The sequence below is a fragment of the Aegilops tauschii genome, chromosome 3, assembly GCF_002575655.3.
Source record: "Aegilops tauschii subsp. strangulata cultivar AL8/78 chromosome 3, Aet v6.0, whole genome shotgun sequence".
Lineage (NCBI taxonomy): Eukaryota > Viridiplantae > Streptophyta > Magnoliopsida > Poales > Poaceae > Aegilops > Aegilops tauschii.
Genome location: NC_053037.3, coordinates 94,868,222 through 94,886,048, shown reverse-complemented (window position 1 = coordinate 94,886,048; position 17,827 = coordinate 94,868,222). Strand labels below are relative to the sequence as shown.

At 48.8% G+C, this 17,827-nt stretch overlaps 1 protein-coding gene across 1 annotated transcript; it reads left to right on the top strand.

Moving 5' to 3' along the window:
- Nucleotides 1–7,426: 7,426 nt before the first annotated feature.
- LOC141042738 (uncharacterized) lies at nt 7,427–8,131 on the top strand. The gene has a single exon (XM_073511621.1). It carries the CDS (start codon nt 7,427–7,429, stop codon nt 8,129–8,131), a length of 705 nt encoding a protein of 234 aa, XP_073367722.1.
- The last annotated feature ends 9,696 nt before the right edge of the window (nt 8,132–17,827 follow it).

Below are 17,827 nucleotides of genomic sequence, written 5' to 3'. Positions count from 1 at the left end.
CGAGGAGGACGAGCGGGCCATGGCGAAGTGGCGTCGGCGCCACCCGGAGGACGTCGCCAACGAGGAAGCCTTCTGGGCAAGGCGCCGCGAGGAGCAGACGGTAAAGCGCCGCGCGGAGCGGTTGGACAGACATCGACGGAAGGCCCTGGCGTTATCGCAGTGCGAAATCGCTCAAAATGGTGGGCAGACGATCTTTTCGTCTGATGATGACCGTTGGGAGGACATGTGGCTCGATACCTCGGACCAGACCAGCGAGGATGGCGATGATGATGATGATGATGACGACTGAGAGTAGGCTGTAGTTGCACTATCTAGTAGTTTTTTTTATGTCGCTGCACCGTAGTTTTTTAATCTATCTATGCTATGGAACTATGTAAAATATCTATGTGTCGTTTTTATCTATGAATTTTATTTATCATTTTTATTAAAAAATGTACGCAATATTTAGCGCGCACTGCATTTTAGCGCGGCCGCTGGAGCTACGCGCGCGCGCTCAATTTCAGCGCGGCTGCTGGAGCCAGCGCTGCCGGCCGCGCCAAACCAGGCGAAAGGGACGCGGCAAATGAGTTTTTAACGCGCGGCGCGTTGCACGGCTGTTGAAAATGCTCTCAGTACCTTACGCGGGCGGAAGAGAGCGACAACCACTCCAACAAGTAGCTACTATTGACATTAAAGAAGCGGAAACGTTTAACAACATACTACAACGTTCAGATTAGTAAACATTTCTAAATTTCGAAACTTTTTTTATAGATCGTGATTTTTTTTAAATGATGGATATTTTCTAAAACACAAAAAAAATTAAAAAATTGAAAAATTATTTTTCAAATGTCAACAAACTTTATAACTTTGATTTAGTTAACAAATTTTGGTATTTCGAATAATTTCTTCTCAAACAAATTTTGAAAATATGCACAATTTTCGAAAATCCCCGAAGAGTTTTTAGAGTGTGGACATTTTTGAAGATTGCAAAGATTTTCTTAAAAACATGAATATATTTATTCTATTTTTATTTTAATAATTTTTTTTGCATATTTTTAAAATGTTCATGCATTTCAAAATAATGTTTTGTGATGTTTAAAGAAATGTATTATACAATGGAAAAATCAATACATTCAAAAAATGTCCGTGACAATTTTTTAAAAGAAACTTCACGCATTTAAAAAACATGACATTTTCTAGAAATTTTTATGCAATGTAAATAAAACATTGACATAATTATTTGGAAAAATCATCAGTAGGAATTTGAAAAATGTTTACCATGTATTCTAAAAATGCTCGGGCCTGTATTTGAAAAAAAAATCATCGTGTATTTTACAAAAACGTTCAATGTGTGTTGAAAACGCTCGGGATATAACAAACTACAGTCTGAGTTGCGAGTCAAGGACACAAGCTCAGTCGTAAGTCAAGGGTGGGCTTGCAACTGAGATAAAAAAACTACGAGCCTAGTTGTGATTCGATGGTGGACTTGTAATTTAGACAAGTATATAAGACTATGGTATGAGTTGCGAGTTGCGGGTGGACTTGCAACTGAGATAAAAACAAAGCACATCCCAGTTGCGAGTTGGGGTGGACTTGCAACTCGGACATCAAAAAACTATGGGACAAGTTGCGAGTCGAGGGTGGACTTGCAACTAGGGCAACAACAAACTATGATCCCAGCTGCGAGTCGAGGACGGACTTGCAATTAAGACAGCTACGAAAGAATGACCCAGTTGTGAGTCAAGGGTCAACTTGCAACCAGGATGAAACAAAATACGGTCCCAGTTGCGAGTTAAGGGTGGACTTGCAACTGGGATAAAAAGAAAAACAGATGCTCTATTTTTGGGTCGAGGGTGGGCTTGCAACTCAGACAATTACGAGCTCAGTTGCGAGTCAAGGGTGGACTTGCAACTGGGACAACTACGAAATTACGAGCCCAGTTGCGAGTTAAGGGACGACTTGCAACTGGGATGAAACAAACCTATGAGCCAGTTGCAATCAAAAGGTAGACTTGCAACTAGGATTAAAAACAAAAAATATGCTCTAGTTGTGAGTAGAGGGTGGGCTTGCAACTTGGACAACTACGAGCCTAGTTGTGAGTCGAGGAAGAATTGCACCTAGGATAACTGCGAAACTACGAACCAGCTGCGGGTCAAGGATCGACTTGCAACTGGGATGAAACAAGTTATGGTCCCAGATGCGAGTCAAGGATGGACTTGCAACTGGGATGAAAAACAAGAATACATGCTCCAGTTGCGGGTCGAGGGTGGGCTTGCAAGTGTGACAACTACGAGCCTAGTGGCGAGTCGAGGGTGGACTTGCATCTGGGACAACTAAGAAACTACGGTCCCAGTTGCGAGTCAAGTGTTGACTTGCAACTAGGATGATACAAACCACACACCCAGTTGCGCGTTAATGACGGACCTGCAACTGGGACAACTACGAGCCCAGTTGCGAGTCATAGGTGGACTTGCAACTGGGAAAACTATAAAACTACGAGCCCAATTGTGAGTCAAGGGTCGACTTGTAACTAGGATGAGACAAACTAGACGCACAGTTGTGTGTCAATGATGGACCTACAACTTGGATGAAAAACAAAAACACATGCTCCAGCTACGAGTCAATGGTGGACTTGTATCTGGGATAACTACGAGCCCAGTTGTGAGTCAAGGGTCGACTTGCAACTAGGATGAAACAAACTACAGGCCTAGTTGCGTGTTAATGATGGACCTGCAACTGGGATGAAAAACAAATACACATGCTCTAGCCATGAGTTGAGGGTGGACTTGCACCTGAGACAACTACGAAACTACGAGCCCAGTTGCTAGTCAATGGTCGACTTGTAACTAGTATGAAACAAACTACATGCCAATCGCATGTCAAGTTGGACCTATAACAGAATGAAAAAAAAATAACAGGGGTCAAAGGTCGGTCAGTGAGAAGATGGGGATAAGCTTCATAGTTGAGACCCCCAAATGACAGCATATATGGGCCCATGTGAAAATAAATGTGGGATCATGACGACACAAAACAAATGAGACAAGAGGACGCTTGACAAAAAAGAATAAGCCGCGTGCATGATCGAGTTTGTGCGAACATTAAAGCAAACAAATCAGACAATTATAGACGTAGATGAGCTAAAACTCATCTAGATTAGATTTAGCAAATTTGAAAACGAATAATCTAGTTACACTCCCCTCTAGCTACACAGTCAAAACCAAAAATTAAAGAAAACTGTGAATCGAATGACATGTGACCCTCCACAAAAAAACCAATACACAATACATAATAACGGCACACTGTTTCACGAGGGACAAACAGAAAACACGATGCAAAGACAAAGAGCAGCGAGCAGCACTCAGAAGCACGTGTATCTAACGATATACGAGTTAGATGAAACATTGTTAACCCTCATTTAGATAATAATTAACAAACCAATTCGAGACGAGGCCCAGACCGCGCCACGAAAACGACCCAACAAAAGATGCACGCGCGGACAGGTCGATAAGCATCAAACACATGACGCGACACACCGCATGACAAAATAACCCACAATCAAGATTTGCAGGACATTTTAGAGCGAACATATATGATAGAGTAAAACCAAGTTCATGAATTTTAAACGAATAAAAAGGAAAAAAAAGGAAAAGATGAAAATAGAAAATATAAGTAAAACAAAAGATCATGAATTTAAAATAAGTCATGATTTAAAACAAATAATGAAATACAAAAAATAATACAAAAAAGGAAAAAAACAAAAAAACAAATACTGAGAATCAAATGGGAGCGTACAAGAAAATGAACTAGAACTAAACTTGTGAATGGAAATAGAAAAAGGGAAGACAAATCAAATTTCCATGACTAGGCTTCGACCGAAGCTCGAGCAAGCGTGAAACAGGGTCGGTCGCTAGGCTCTCTCTCCCTCCCCGCGCCCGAGCACCGCCGCGCGCCACTCCGGCGCCGGCGTCCACCTCTCCCGGCGCTCGCCACTCCGGCCGCGTCGGCCACCCTCCTCGCTCCCTCTCCGCCATGGACTCCAGCCCGCACTCGCACTCCGCGACCTCGCGCCCCGCGGGGAGCGCCCTGTTGTGTCTGGCCTTGGTCTGTCATCCTGCTCGGCGTCGTCGGCCGCCCCAGAGGGGGTTGAGGCCTCGTCGAGGCCACGGGCTGCTGAGGTCGAGGGCCAGTAGCTGGTGCCGTGGGAGCGTCCGCCCCCCTCTGGGCGTGCCAAGTGGAGGCGTCGCCATGACCCGGCTGCGCAGCCGCCGCGCGCTCAGCCGCGGTCTTCCCCCCCTCCCCGCGAGGTGTCGCCGGAGATGGTGGGCCTGTGCTTCCGCTGCTTCCAGGACGGGCACTACAGGAAGGATTGCACCAACGACATCGTTTGCTTCAGGTGTGGGCTGTCGGGTCATGGATCTCGGGACTGCAAGAGGCCCCGCAGCCCATCATCGCCGGAGGAACTTCGGAGGCTCGTCGTCGAAAAAGTGGCACGCCGGGGCATGGGCTCTGCTCCTGCTAGCCGCGGTCTTGGGGGGCGTCGGGGGGGGCGCGCGGCACCTCCCCCGCCGCCGCCTCCTGCGTCTGCTGCTGTGCCGCCGGTCTGGCCTCGCCTCCCTTGCCCGCCTCCGTCGTCTCCCCCCAGGCCTCCGGTCTGGCCCCGTCATCACCCGGTGCCGCGTCCGGTGCTTTCAGTGGACGAGGAGTTCGACCCGTCGGAGCTGTGCATCGTGCGCCGCTCTCAATCCATGGAGGGGCTTGAAGGCCGGCTGCAACTATCCATGGTGGCTTACGCGGCGGGTGCTAGGAAGGATATCTCGCCGGAGTTCATTCTCGAGGTGCTGCAGGTCAAGGTTGGCATTGAGCCGCAGTGGGTGTCTGTGCATCGTTTCCGGCCGGAGGATTTTCTCATTGTCTTCGCACGCCCGGAGCACAAGAACAGACTATGCGCTATGCCGGTAGTGGATCACCGTGGGGTCAGATTGTTCTTTCGTCAGTGGAATCGGCAAGCCCAAGCTGTGCATTCGGTGTTCAGATCCAAGGTATGGATTGAGTTGGAGGGCATCCCGCCGCACGCGTGGGAGCTGGAGGTGGTGGAGCGGATTCTGGGATCATCCTGCCTGGTGGATGCGATGGCGCCGGAGACGAGCTCACGCGCGGACCTCTCCTCCTTCAAGGTCACGGCATGGACGGCCGACCCGGAGGCGATCCCGACGCTCCGGTGGCTGGGGGTGCCCGAACCTGGCCTAGGGGTGCGGCCCTCCCAGCCGGCGCTGCTGCAATATAAAGTACTCGTTCATCTCGTGCAAGTTCAGGATTTCGCGGAGGCGGAGGAGCCATGGTTTCTTGGGGACGGGTCTTCTAGCAGTGGTCGGAGCGGTCTGCCGGAGTCCGAGGGCAGCATGGATGGGGGTGGTGGAGCCGTCGCTCGCCGCCGGTCATGGCAGTTCGGTGTTCGGGATTCACGGGGTGGTCCGAGCTCGGGGCGTGGCGGCATCGGAGCGAGTGCTGCGGGCAACGACCGTGGTCCGGCAATGGCGGCCACGGAGTGGAAGCTGCCCGCCATGGAGGTTTCGCCGGTGGTGGCCCCGGCGCGCCAGCTGGGTCACGTAAGCGACCGTATTGCGGTCAGGACCTCGGCCTTTGACCGCTTGACCGGGCTGGCTCAGAATCAGGATCAGGTGCAGGTTCAGGATCAGACAGGCGCAGCTCGCTCGGGGCCCGGAGAACTTTCGCCAGACGCTTTGGCAGTAGATCGTGGCTCTGCGCATGTGAGCGATTCGGTGGGAAAGGAGGTAGAGGGCCAATGGCAACAGCTGGTTTCTATTGGGGTGGTACCCGAGGTGACCCAGATCATGACCCCCGCCTCGGATCCCAAAGACGCGGTGGTGGGAGCAGGCATGATTCGAATCCCTGTCCAGGCTGGCGCGACCAACACTGGGGTCGAGGAGCAGGAGCCTATCCAGTGCACTCCACAGTCGCAGGAGGGCCTGGCCGCAGTGCTGGCAGACTCGGACGGGGACAAGACGGAGGTGGGGCATAGCAGTTCGAGTGGACGGGCCTCCGACCCTACACCGCTGGGGACGGGTTGCGAGACAGTGCGGTGCCAGGAACCGAGTGCCGACAAGCATATGCTACTTGATGCCGCCACGGAGGAGGATAAGGTCGTGGATAGCGACCCATTGGTGCATGCCCTCTCTGCAGGCACCGAACAGCACCCATGCATGGTGGGCCAGGACGCGATCGGCCTATCACCCCTGTCTGGCAATGATTGCCAGCATGCTTCTGCTGGAGGCGCAGACCCACCTGCTGGCTCATCGGGGTGCGAGGTTGAGATGGCTTCACTCCCATTGGCGCATGCCCATGCATGCCTCGAGATGCGGGACGTGGTCCTTTCACCCATGCATGGCGATGGTTCCCACCATGCAAACGCACTAGGAGGGCAAGTGGAAGCTCAGGGCGCTACGGATGTGGCTATGCAGTCCGCGGTGCTTTTGGAGCAGGACTCCTTGGGAGCCAAGGGAGTTTTGCAGCAAGAGGAGGTTGCGTATGGACGTATGAAGACATTCTGCTCTAACATAATCAAGAGGTTAGCGCCACCCATCCTAAAGGAAGTGCATGCATCGTCCCTTCGTTCGGAGGCGGAGCCTTTCACCCCCCGTCCCACGACCAGAGCTGCCAAGAGGGCCGGGATGCATGCTACATCAAAGGCGACGCCGGCGGAGAATGTTCTGTTGAGGGCACTTGGCTTGGTTCCGGAGGACCTGGAGCCTGATGAGGCGGTTGTGGAGGAGCTCAAGGAGCTGTTTGACTCACCACTCCGTGAGCAACATGTGCGCGTGATTGCTGCGATCTTCGGCAAGATGTTACCACCACGGCCCGAGCTTGAGGGAGGCAACACGTTGGCATTGGCTGCGTAGTCTTGTCTAGTCTGGCAGTTGGAGTTTCCACATGCTTTTGAATGGATCCAAGCCCCTCGATTACATGTTGGAACGTGCGAGGCCTGAATAACCCGGCGAAAAAGAAGGCGGTGAGGGAGTTCATCTCTTCGGTCAAGTGTAATATGGTGTGTCTCCAGGAGACGAAACTGGATGTTGTAGACCAATTTACTATCATGCAATGTATCGGGCCAGCGTATGATGGCTTTGCTTACCTTCCGGCGACTGACACCCGCGGGGGTGTGGTCTTGGCGTGGGATTCGACCGTGGTGCGGGTTGATCACGTTGTGCTGGACACTCACGCTCTTACCGGTCAGGTGCATAACCTTGACGGGAGCCTATGGTGGATCACAGTAGTGTATGCTCCGCAAGGAGACGATCAGAAGCTAGAGTTTTTGCAGGAGCTGCGGCATCGAAGGACGGCATGCACCGGTCCCTGGATGCTTCTGGGAGACTTTAACATGATTCTCAGGGCCTCGGAGAAGAATAACTCTAACATTAATCGGCGCACCATGAACTACTTCAGAGCTTTCGTGGATGATCTTGAGCTGAAAGAACTGTACATGCATGGGAGGCGCTTCACGTGGTCTAACGAGAGGGACAACCCTACTCTTACCAAAATCGATCGTGTCCTAGTCTCGGTGGATTGGGATCTTGCGAACCCTGACTGCTTTCTACAGGCGCTGGGAACAAACGTCTCAGACCACCCCCCACTTCACTTATGTACGCAGGCCATGTGCACCCCCAAGCAGAGATTTAGATTCGAGGTGTTTTGGACTAAGCTCGACGGGTTTGAGGCTGCTGTCCGAGAGGCCTGGGTGTGTGATGAGGCCATCGTGGATCCCTTCAAAAGACTTGACGCCCTATTTCGGAACGCGGCCATGTCTCTGCAATCATGGGGGCAGAGGAAGACGGGTAACATCAAAGTCAGGTTGGCAGTGGCAAACTGGGTGATCTTAAGGCTAGAGCAAGCGCAGGAGGCACGCACCCTCACCGCGGATGAACTATGGCTGTGGAGAACCTTGAAGATGACTGTGCTTGGGTTGGCATCGCTTGAGAGGACGATTGCCAGACAACGCTCGAGGATCAGATGGCTGGGTGCTGGCGATGCCAATACCAGACTTTTCCAGGCGGTGGCTAACGGTCGGCGCACCAAGAACTACATTGCGCATGTCAAGGAGGGCGATAATATTATCACTGAGCAGCAGCAAAAGTAAGAAGTGTTCACCACCGAGTTCAGGAATAGAATGGGAAAGTATCAAGCCAGGGATTTCACCCTTGACCTTGATTACCTTGAGATGGAAGCTGTGGATCTCCAGGATCTTGACGCCATATTTACGGAGGAGGAGATTTGGAACGTAATTAAAGACCTTCCGGCTGATCGCGCGCCGGGGCCGGACGGATTTATTGGCATGTTCTACCAGAAGGCATGGCCAATTATCAAGCATGACATTATGGCTGCTATCATGAAGCTCTATGTCGGAGACAGCCGCGGGTTTGGCAAGTTAAACAAGGCGCTGATCACTCTCATTCCTAAGCGCGCGGATGCGGATTCTGTGGGAGATTTTTCGCCCGATTAGCTTGACGCATAGCTTTGCGAAACTCTTCGCCAAGGTGCTGGCTCTCAGGGCGAGGAGACGAATGAAGGAAATTGTCCAGGCAAATCAGTCAGCTTTCATCGCCGGAAGATGCTTACATGACAATTATCTCCTGGTCAGACAGATAGCGAGGAAACTTCACGCAAGAAAAACGCCCGGAGTGTTCCTAAAGCTCGACATTACGCGGGCGTTTGATTCCTTATCCTGGCCGTTTTTGTTCCAAGTGTTGAGAAAGAAAGGCTTTGGGGAGGCGTGGATCAGGTGGGTGGCTATTCTGCTTCAGACAGCGAGCACTAAGGTGGTGGTGAACGGATGTCCGGGACCGAGCTTTGTCCACGCTTGCGGCCTTCGCCAAGGGGACCCAGTTTCACCACTACTGTTTGTCATCGCGATGGAAGCCCTAACGGTGATGTTCAGGAAAGGCGCTGAGGAAGGTGTGGTCAGCAACCTCACTGGGATCTCCCCGACTCAAAGGTTATCAATCTACGCGGATGACGTTGCGTTGTTCATCAAGCCAACGGAGATGGATTTGATTTTTGTCAAGCAAGTGCTAGCAAGCTTTGGGCATGCATCAGGTTTGGAGGTGAACTACAGGAAATCCAAGGCGATTTTGATTCGGGGCTCGGAGGATGACCAGCGCAGAGTTGCCGCGCATCTGCAATGTGACGTTGGGCAGTTCCCTTGCAAGTACTTGGGCATCCCCTTGGCTATACATCAACTGTCCAGAGCGGATTGGCAGCCTCTCGTCGATCAAGTGAGGAGTTTCTTGCCATCCTGGCAACGAGGTCTTATTCAACGGCCAGGGCGTCTTGTTCTCATCAAATCAGTGGTGGCGGCGAGACCCATCCATCAACTGATGGTGCTTAATGCCCCCGATTGGGTGTTTGATGAGATTAACGCCTGGATGCGGTCGTTTTTTTGGTCTGGGAAGGACAAGGTTAACAGCGGGCAATGCCTTGTGGCGTGGAACATCATATGTCGCCCAACAAGGTTTGGAGGCCTCGGTGTCAAGAATCTGAAGCTGCAAGCTATGGCACTCCGGGTGAGATGGGAATGGTTGAGGCGGACGGACTTGGATAGACCATGGCAAGGCATACCGTTCTTGGTTGATGAAGATGCGAGGCAGCTCTACAACCAACTCGTGCATATCACGGTGGGTGCTGGCAACAGAGTGCTCTTTTGGAAGGATCAATGGATGAACGGCTTGGCGGTTGCAGACATTGCGCCGGCCATCTTGCCTTTGGTCCCCACCAGAGTGCAAAACAAGCGAACAGTCGGTCAGGCCATGGTGGATAGCAAGTGGGAGATGGATATCAACGGAGAGCCACCTTTCATGGCACTTATACAGCTCATGCATCTCAGAGTGGCTGCTACGGATGCTTATCATGACCCTCAAGCGACGGATACATTTACATGGCCCTGGGATGCTTCGGGGCAGTACACAGCTCGGTCCGTGTATCGAGCTCTGCATCTTGGGCTTGCGATCTCTCCAACGTATGAGTGTATTTGGAGGAGTGGGGCGATCCTCAAATGCAAAATCTTTGCATGGCTAGCGGTGCAATATAGACTTTGGACCTCGGATCGGCGAGCTAGGCACGGCCTGCAGGATAGTACGGCTGCTTGCTACACATGCTTACAAGAAGAAGACACGGTCGATCACATACTTCTCCATTGCCCCTACGCTCGGGAGGTGTGGCATCTATGCTTCACACAAATCAGTGTCACCGTGAGGCAACCACAACCTGGTGATTCACTTGAGGCGTGGTGGCTTCAAGTGAGGAGTGCAATTGTCACTAGGGATAGAAGAGGTTTTGACACTATCGTCATATTCGTCGCTTGGTCATTATGGAAACAAAGAAATGCCAGAGTATTTGGGCGGCTGGAGCAACAGAGGAGGCCGAGCCAATTGGTGCATCAAATCTTTGACGAGCTTAGAGAATGGGACGAGGCCGGAGTCGGAAGATTACACCGTTTTGTGAGTAGTTAGATCTTTTTGTCCTTTTAGGTGTTGAGTGGGTTCTGCTAGCATGATGTTCGCATCTATGCCTAGCCTCCTGTAATTATGTTTGCTCTCTTCTATAAAAATATGGTACGCCATTGGCGTACTCTCGAAAAAAAAGAAATAGAAAAAGGAACCGAACCTCACAGTAGCAACGACCCAGTATGCATAGACCTGGTTGTGAAAATCATGGATGATCTCGGTGATCCCATCACCGAGGATGAGGTTTTGGCGGCCATAAAAGCAATGCCGGGGGACAAGGCTCCCGGGCCGGATGGCTTCACGGGCATCTTCTTCAAACGTTGTTGGGAAATTATTAAGCATGATCTCATGCGGGTCATCCAGAGCTTTGACTCGCTCCACACATCCCACTTGCAATGGCTCAACTCTGCCAATGTGGTGCTTTTGCCCAAGAAGGAGGGGGCGGAGGGCGTCTCTGACTATAGGCCTATTAGTCTTGTCCATGCTGTGGCCAAGATTATCGCCAAGATTCTTTCCCTGCGGCTTGCCCCTCACATGGACGTTCTCGTCTCCAATGCCCAAAGCGCTTTCATAAAGAAGAGGAGTATCCATGACAACTTCATGTATGTGCGCAATTTTGCGAGACGGTTGCACAAGCGCAAGACTTCAGCCCTCCTCTTCAAGCTTGACATTAGAAAAGCTTTCGACTCGGTCAAATGGGAATACATCCTAGACTTATTACAACGCAAGGGGTTCCCTTGCAAATTCCGGAATTGGATCGCCGCTCTACTGTCATCTTCCTCTTCACGCGTTCTCCTCAATGGGCTTCCGGGCCCCCCGATCAAGCACGGCCGCGGGTTTCGTCAAGGGGACCCAATTTCACCTCTACTGTTCGTCCTTGCAATTGACCCCCTTCAACATATCCTCGACATCGCAACTCACAAGGGCATCATCCATAGGATACGCGGCCGCGGCGTCATGATGAGAACCTCCCTCTATGCGGACGACGCGGCCATCTTCATGGCCCCAATCAAGCAGGACATTGATAACCTCTCAGTCATCCTAAGGGGTTTCGGCGAGGTGACAGAACTCTGCACCAACTTCCGCAAGAGCTCGGTTGTGCCCATTCGATGCAACCACCTTCCTCTGGAGCATATTCTGAGTAGCATTCCGGCGACCCGCGCCGCGTTCCCAATCAAATATTTCGGCCTCCCGCTCTCAGTTCGACAACTTCGGAAGGTCGACTTCCAGTATCTTGAAGACAAGGCGGCCGGAAAATTAGTAACTTGGGAGGGACAAAGCATCACAACTATTGGGCGCACTACCCTTGTCAGATCGGTCATCACCTCTCAAGCGGTATTCTCCATCACATCTCTCATTGTGCCATAGGGCACACTTCATAATATCAACAAGATTGAGAGGGCCTTCCTCTGGTCAGGGTCGGACAAGACGACCGGCGCAAAATGTAAGGTCAATTGGGACATGGTCTGCAGGCCTACGATCTATGGAGGCCTGGGCATCCTCAACACCGACAAGTTTGCTCGGGCCTTGCGACTAAGGTGGCCATGGTACGAATGGAAGGAGCCTACCAAGCTTTGGGTTGGCTTGGGCAACCTGTGCACCGAGGAAGATATGAATTTCTTCTATGCCTCCACCACAATCATCGTTGGCAATGGTGCAAAAACACCGTTCTGGGACTCCCCGTAGTTGCTTGGTCGCAAGCCCAAGGATATTGCCCCTCTTATTTTTCAAGCCTCAAAAAGGAAGAGATCGACGCTTCGTCAGGCCCTTCGAGGGAACGCTTGGATGACCCACATCAAGCATGACACTATTGTCTCCGTCGCACACATCCGGGAACTTTTCTCGCTTTGGGCTCTTGTGCATGACTTCCGTCTTGACGATCACGTTGAGGACAACATTGTTTGGAAACATGCTGATGATGGGCAGTACTCGGCGGCCACAGCATATAAGGCGCAATTCCTTGGCCTGACGCACTCGCCCATTCACCACATGGTTTGGAGAGCTTGGGCCCCCCCTAAGGTTAAATGCTTCGCATGGTTGACCTTGCAAGACCGGAACTGGACCGCCGACCGGTTGGAGCGGCGTGGTTGGGGTAATTGTGGGCTTTGCCCGCTTTGCAAACGTGAGCAAGAATCAGGCATCCACCTCTTCGTCAAGTGCCGCTTCTCCATTAGGCTCTGGCGATCGGTCATCGACAAGTTTGGTCTTGTGCACATGGACACCTCCAATTGGCACCTTGAGGATTCCCTCATGCAATGGTGGGATAGAAGGACCGACATGCGAAACCCCAATAGACGAGCGATGGCCTCCCTCACCATGCTCGTCTCTTGGACTATTTGGAACGAGAGAAACGCGCGGGTGTTTCGCAACAAGAGTGCGCCGCCGCCTATCCTGCTCCAAAATATCGTACTCGAGGCAAAACTATGGGTTACGGCAGGTGCTAAGAAACTAGGGCGTATTGTTGTACGAGAGTAATTGCCATGCCGTTTTGCAAGGGCGCTTGTAAAAACTCTAAACTCTATTCTCCTCTTATTTAATGGATGAGGCAAATCTTTTGCCTCCGTTTCGAAAAAAAAAATCAACAAGACCCGCAACGACCCAGCATGCATAGACCTGCTTGTGAAAACCAACAAGACCCGCAGCAACGACCGCACAGGCAACGCACTGAGACAACGCACCGCGAGCGAGCGCAGCAGCTAGACCATTAAAGACAGACAATCTAACAGCCCTAGACTTAGATGTAAGATAACTATTTTACATCTAGATGTGAAATAGCAAACTTGATATAAAAAATATGAAGATAAACAATATCAAATCAATGTCAATATATCCACCATTAGATATATTTTCATAATATATTTAATCAGTGTTGTAGTTGTTAATATTTTCTTCTATATATAATATATTTGGTCAGACTTGGAACAAAATGACTTTTTGACTGGATTTATACGCTGTGTATTTGGGGACAGAGCGAGCAAGTATTGTTCAAATTTACATATAATATTTCAGAGAAAAAAGATAAATATGTTGATTAGAGACAAACTCTATACGCGGTTTCCCCACTGATAATCGTCGGGAAACAACTGCATTTGTAATATCTCGACATGAATTGCGTGTGTGTACCTCAAGGGACTTTGCTAAATGATTATTTCAGTTTTCATTGTGTTCCATCATGTATGAATTTTGACCAGTCGTACACAAATTTAATAGTCGCTGCGTCATAGGTTATATTATTAAAAATATCAATACAAATTTTTCATTATATGGCAGCATAAAAGATAGGACAATAAAAACAAAAGGCTTTATAGACATAAACACAAACACTATGCGGTCTCAATTTAGCACTGCAGGGCATTGTTGCATTTCTCCTTGATTGGAAAGTACAGACCATCAAAGTAGAAAATGAAAAGCTTTGTGCACATAAACACAAACACTTGGTGTTCACATACTAAAGTTGCGAGGTAGAGTAATTTTTTTTATGTTGGATCAGAAGGCACAAATCACCAAAAAAATGGCTCTACTATGAAAATGACCCCTCGTTACCTGTTTCCCAACTATGTAAAGTTGAAGCCGTAGTACGTGATCCAAATCCAAACACACGCATGCACCAATCGCAACAATGCCAGCTCTGCCCATGCTATGGTACAGTGGGTGAGGATGACACCCAGCGCATCGGGTTTGTTTCCACTGCCGAGGAGGGATGATGATCCTAGGAGCACAGCACGATTCGATGACAAGTTCAAAGACCCGAGTGGTGGGATAAAGGGGATGAGCTGCAGTGGTCTGAGCCATCGCACGGGGGAATAGTTGAGAGAGATAGCTTTGTCGTTCGGGGTTCTAGATGGTTCTTCTTGCACAGGGTGGGCGCGCGGCAACCTTTTACCCATATGCACGTGGAAAGATCTCATACATCACAAGACTTGATCTAGCCGGCAGTCACTCTTGGATTTGCCAATTCTCAGCCGTATGATAGAACAAATCGAACAGCCGGTAGTGAAAGTTATTCCCACACTATATAAGAGTATATAAGTATAGATAATGTCATGTTTCGCTGGCAGTAGTGCCTTCCCAACATTTCCCGGCCGCTTTGAATTAAACCGCAGTTCGAACCGCAAAGATTTCTGGAGCCTCCTTGTTCTCGCTCGTAGTTCCTGCGGCAAAAAGGGAAGTGAGAAACGCATTGCATTGTACTATAACATGGAAACGGTGCTAGAAAAAGGATAAAACATCAACCAACTATGTAAAAGGTGCTACACCAAAGGGCTTGCTACAAAAAAATCATAGCAAAAACACACAATGTCTCCATGTTACAATTTTTAAACCATAGCATCAACACATTAAAAACAGTTGCATGGGACCATATATACCAAACAATAACAACACTAGCAACAACACAGATAAAAACAGGTTGTGCAACATAAACACTAGATGATCTTTGCAATAGTTTCCATTTTAGAACCCCCTATAAACATCACAAAATATTGCACCAAAATGAACCTATCATCACGATTACTATAGGAAAAATCATTTTAAACCCCCCTATAACATCATACAAATATTGTAGCAATTTGGCCCCTATCAACACAGAAATGTAAATCTCCCAAACCTAACGCCGACCCAACACCAAATTTGGCACCCCTAGCATGAACCAACACAATCTCCACGAGAACCTAGCCCAATTTGAGGAACCATCGTCTCCCCCTACCAAATGTCGGTCGGGGAACACCGACGACCACCCACATGGCGACCCCCACCAGACACAAGCGAACAACATTGCGGGATCAGGGAGGAGGAAGGAAGGGTGCAGGGCTAAGATCTATACCTTCCGGGGGACGCTATTTGTCGCCGGACACCTAAGCTCCCTACCGGGGCGCCGCTCCCGAGCTCCCATCATCGCCCTGTGGTCGTCCCCTCTCCTCTCTCTCCCTCCATCTGGATTGGATGGACAGTCTCAATGAAATGGTTGCAACAAATCACCGAAAACGACTGACACATGATAAAAGACTTGTTGACCCCAATGATAAAAGACTTGTTGGTTTTCAGGCGACATGGCACGACAAGAAGCTTAGAATCGAGACAGATCCAACGTCCCCCCGCGCGACAGTCTGGATAGAACAATGCCAAGGCCCAGGCCCAGATCCAGGTTGCACGTAGCCCGGGCGGGCTGAAATGAGGCCCACTCAGTCGACGCCTAAACGGGAAGTTGAGCGATCAATATCTATATCTATACCTATTAATAAAGCAAGGTGCGTTTCGCAGATTTTTTTCATCCGTTCACCGTCGAAAATTATTTTTCTATCTGAGGTGGTACTAAATTTTTGTGCGTCCGTCTGTTATTTTTAACAATATAGGATTTTGTACTTGGCCCGCACACGCTTTGGCCCAGCGAAGCCAGCCCACTTATTTGCCTGCCCATGTAGCTGCAAAATACCTATTTCTCGTCCTATGCGGTAGATAGTCCAAGCTCGCACAGGGCACCCAGGATTGGGCCGGCCCGTTTTGGTTTTCGTCCAAATTTATTTTAATTTTTACCTTATTTCATAATTCAATTTTTTAAGAATTTTTTAAGATTTTGTCAAATTTTTGAAAAATGTTTGAATTACAATATTGTCTTCCCCTTTTCAAAAATATTTGGAACATTAATTTATTTTCTTGTTCTGATTTTTATAAAATTCCGAAATATTCCAAAATTGTTTGCCATTTAAAAAGCATGTATTTAAAAAAAATCGAAATTAGAAATATATTCCTGTTTTAATAAAATGTTCACAGATTCAAAATAATATCCATGGTTAAAAATACATTTTATAAAATTGTTCTGAATGTTCAAAACATATTCCGTTTTCAAAAGTCGGTCCAAATTAAAAAAATGTTTGGGTATTTATAAATGGTTCATTTCTTCAAAAAATGATGTTGTTTCAAAAAAAATTCATGTTTTTTTTTTCAGAATGGACGGAATATTAAAAACATTGGTCCTAATTTCAAAACATGTTCACGTTTCCAAGAATATTCGGCAATTCGTATTTTTAAAAAAGTTCAAAAAAGATTTTAAATCCGACGTTACACTATGTTCTTAAATATTCGCGTTGGCCATCGGTTAGCAGTAGGAGTTTGTTGTCGTGGCTAGCGGCACGTGGTCGGGTTTTAAGGTCTTATGTTCGATCGTTCAACACACAGTTTTTTTGATTATTACTCGTGCCTTGCAAACACAGTTATTTCGGTGCATGTCAGTGGGTTGGCCCAGACGTGATCGGTTGTGCATCCCATGCGCTATTTGATGCAATTAGCGTCATATAGTAGCTCCCACGCAGCTGCCCCATGTACCTCTCTAATTTTTTCGGTTATTCCCCGGGTGGGTCAAATTGGACCTACCATGTATTTCTTTTTCTGTCAGATGGACAAGCAGCAAAAATTAAAGGACGCGAGGGGATTGAACTATGGACCTTCCCTATTGTGCCGATGGCTAAAACCAACTCAGCTAGCTTGCAATTATGATAGGAACAATCCCATCTTGGAATTTTATACTAAATCACATCAGTTTTTATATTTCTCTAAGTTGTCTGAAAATAAGGAGGTTGTGTGAGAATAAGGAAGTTGTCTCGAGAATTGTGAGTAAAACGAGTTACTCCACAATTTTTTTGCGCGGACACTCCACAAATTATTGCCGGAGATTACTTGCACGTGCTAATAAAAGACAATATGTTGGTTGGCTATAATGTAAAGAAATTGCGGGCACGTGCTAATAAAACAGAATATGTTGGTTTTGCTCTAATTAAAAAAAATCATGGTACGTGAGCGGAAAAACAATTAAAGAGAATAAACCCTGATAATGAAGGAATATCCATGCCTGGTTATGCGCTGATTATGCTAATGCAACATAATTTATGCGCTGCAATTAGTAATCCATCTGATTACGTCATCGTAGGAGAAAGTGATCAAAACAACCGTGCCTCGAAAGCCGCCACGCAGCAACTAAATGAGAACACAACCACAACTCTAAGACGGAGGTGGACCTGGAGGAAAAAAAAGTACCCGTTAGGTGGTCGCAGCCACGCCGACCAACCACACCACTATCAAGATCTCGCGGGTCAAGTATGACCCGTGAGAAGACCGCAACTACTCACTCTGTCACCCAACGCCATGGAGAGTGTTTTTTTATGAACACGTCAATTATCTCTCCCGCTGTTTGTTGCAAAAAAATCATCTCCCCTTTGCAACGCATGGGCATATGTGCTAGTTAAAAAAAAAAACACAGGAAGGGAAGCGCAGCGCATCACCCCTCCACCGCTCAGAGCCCAGACCCCTTCTGCTCCCCCTCCGGCGGCGACAGTGGCGGG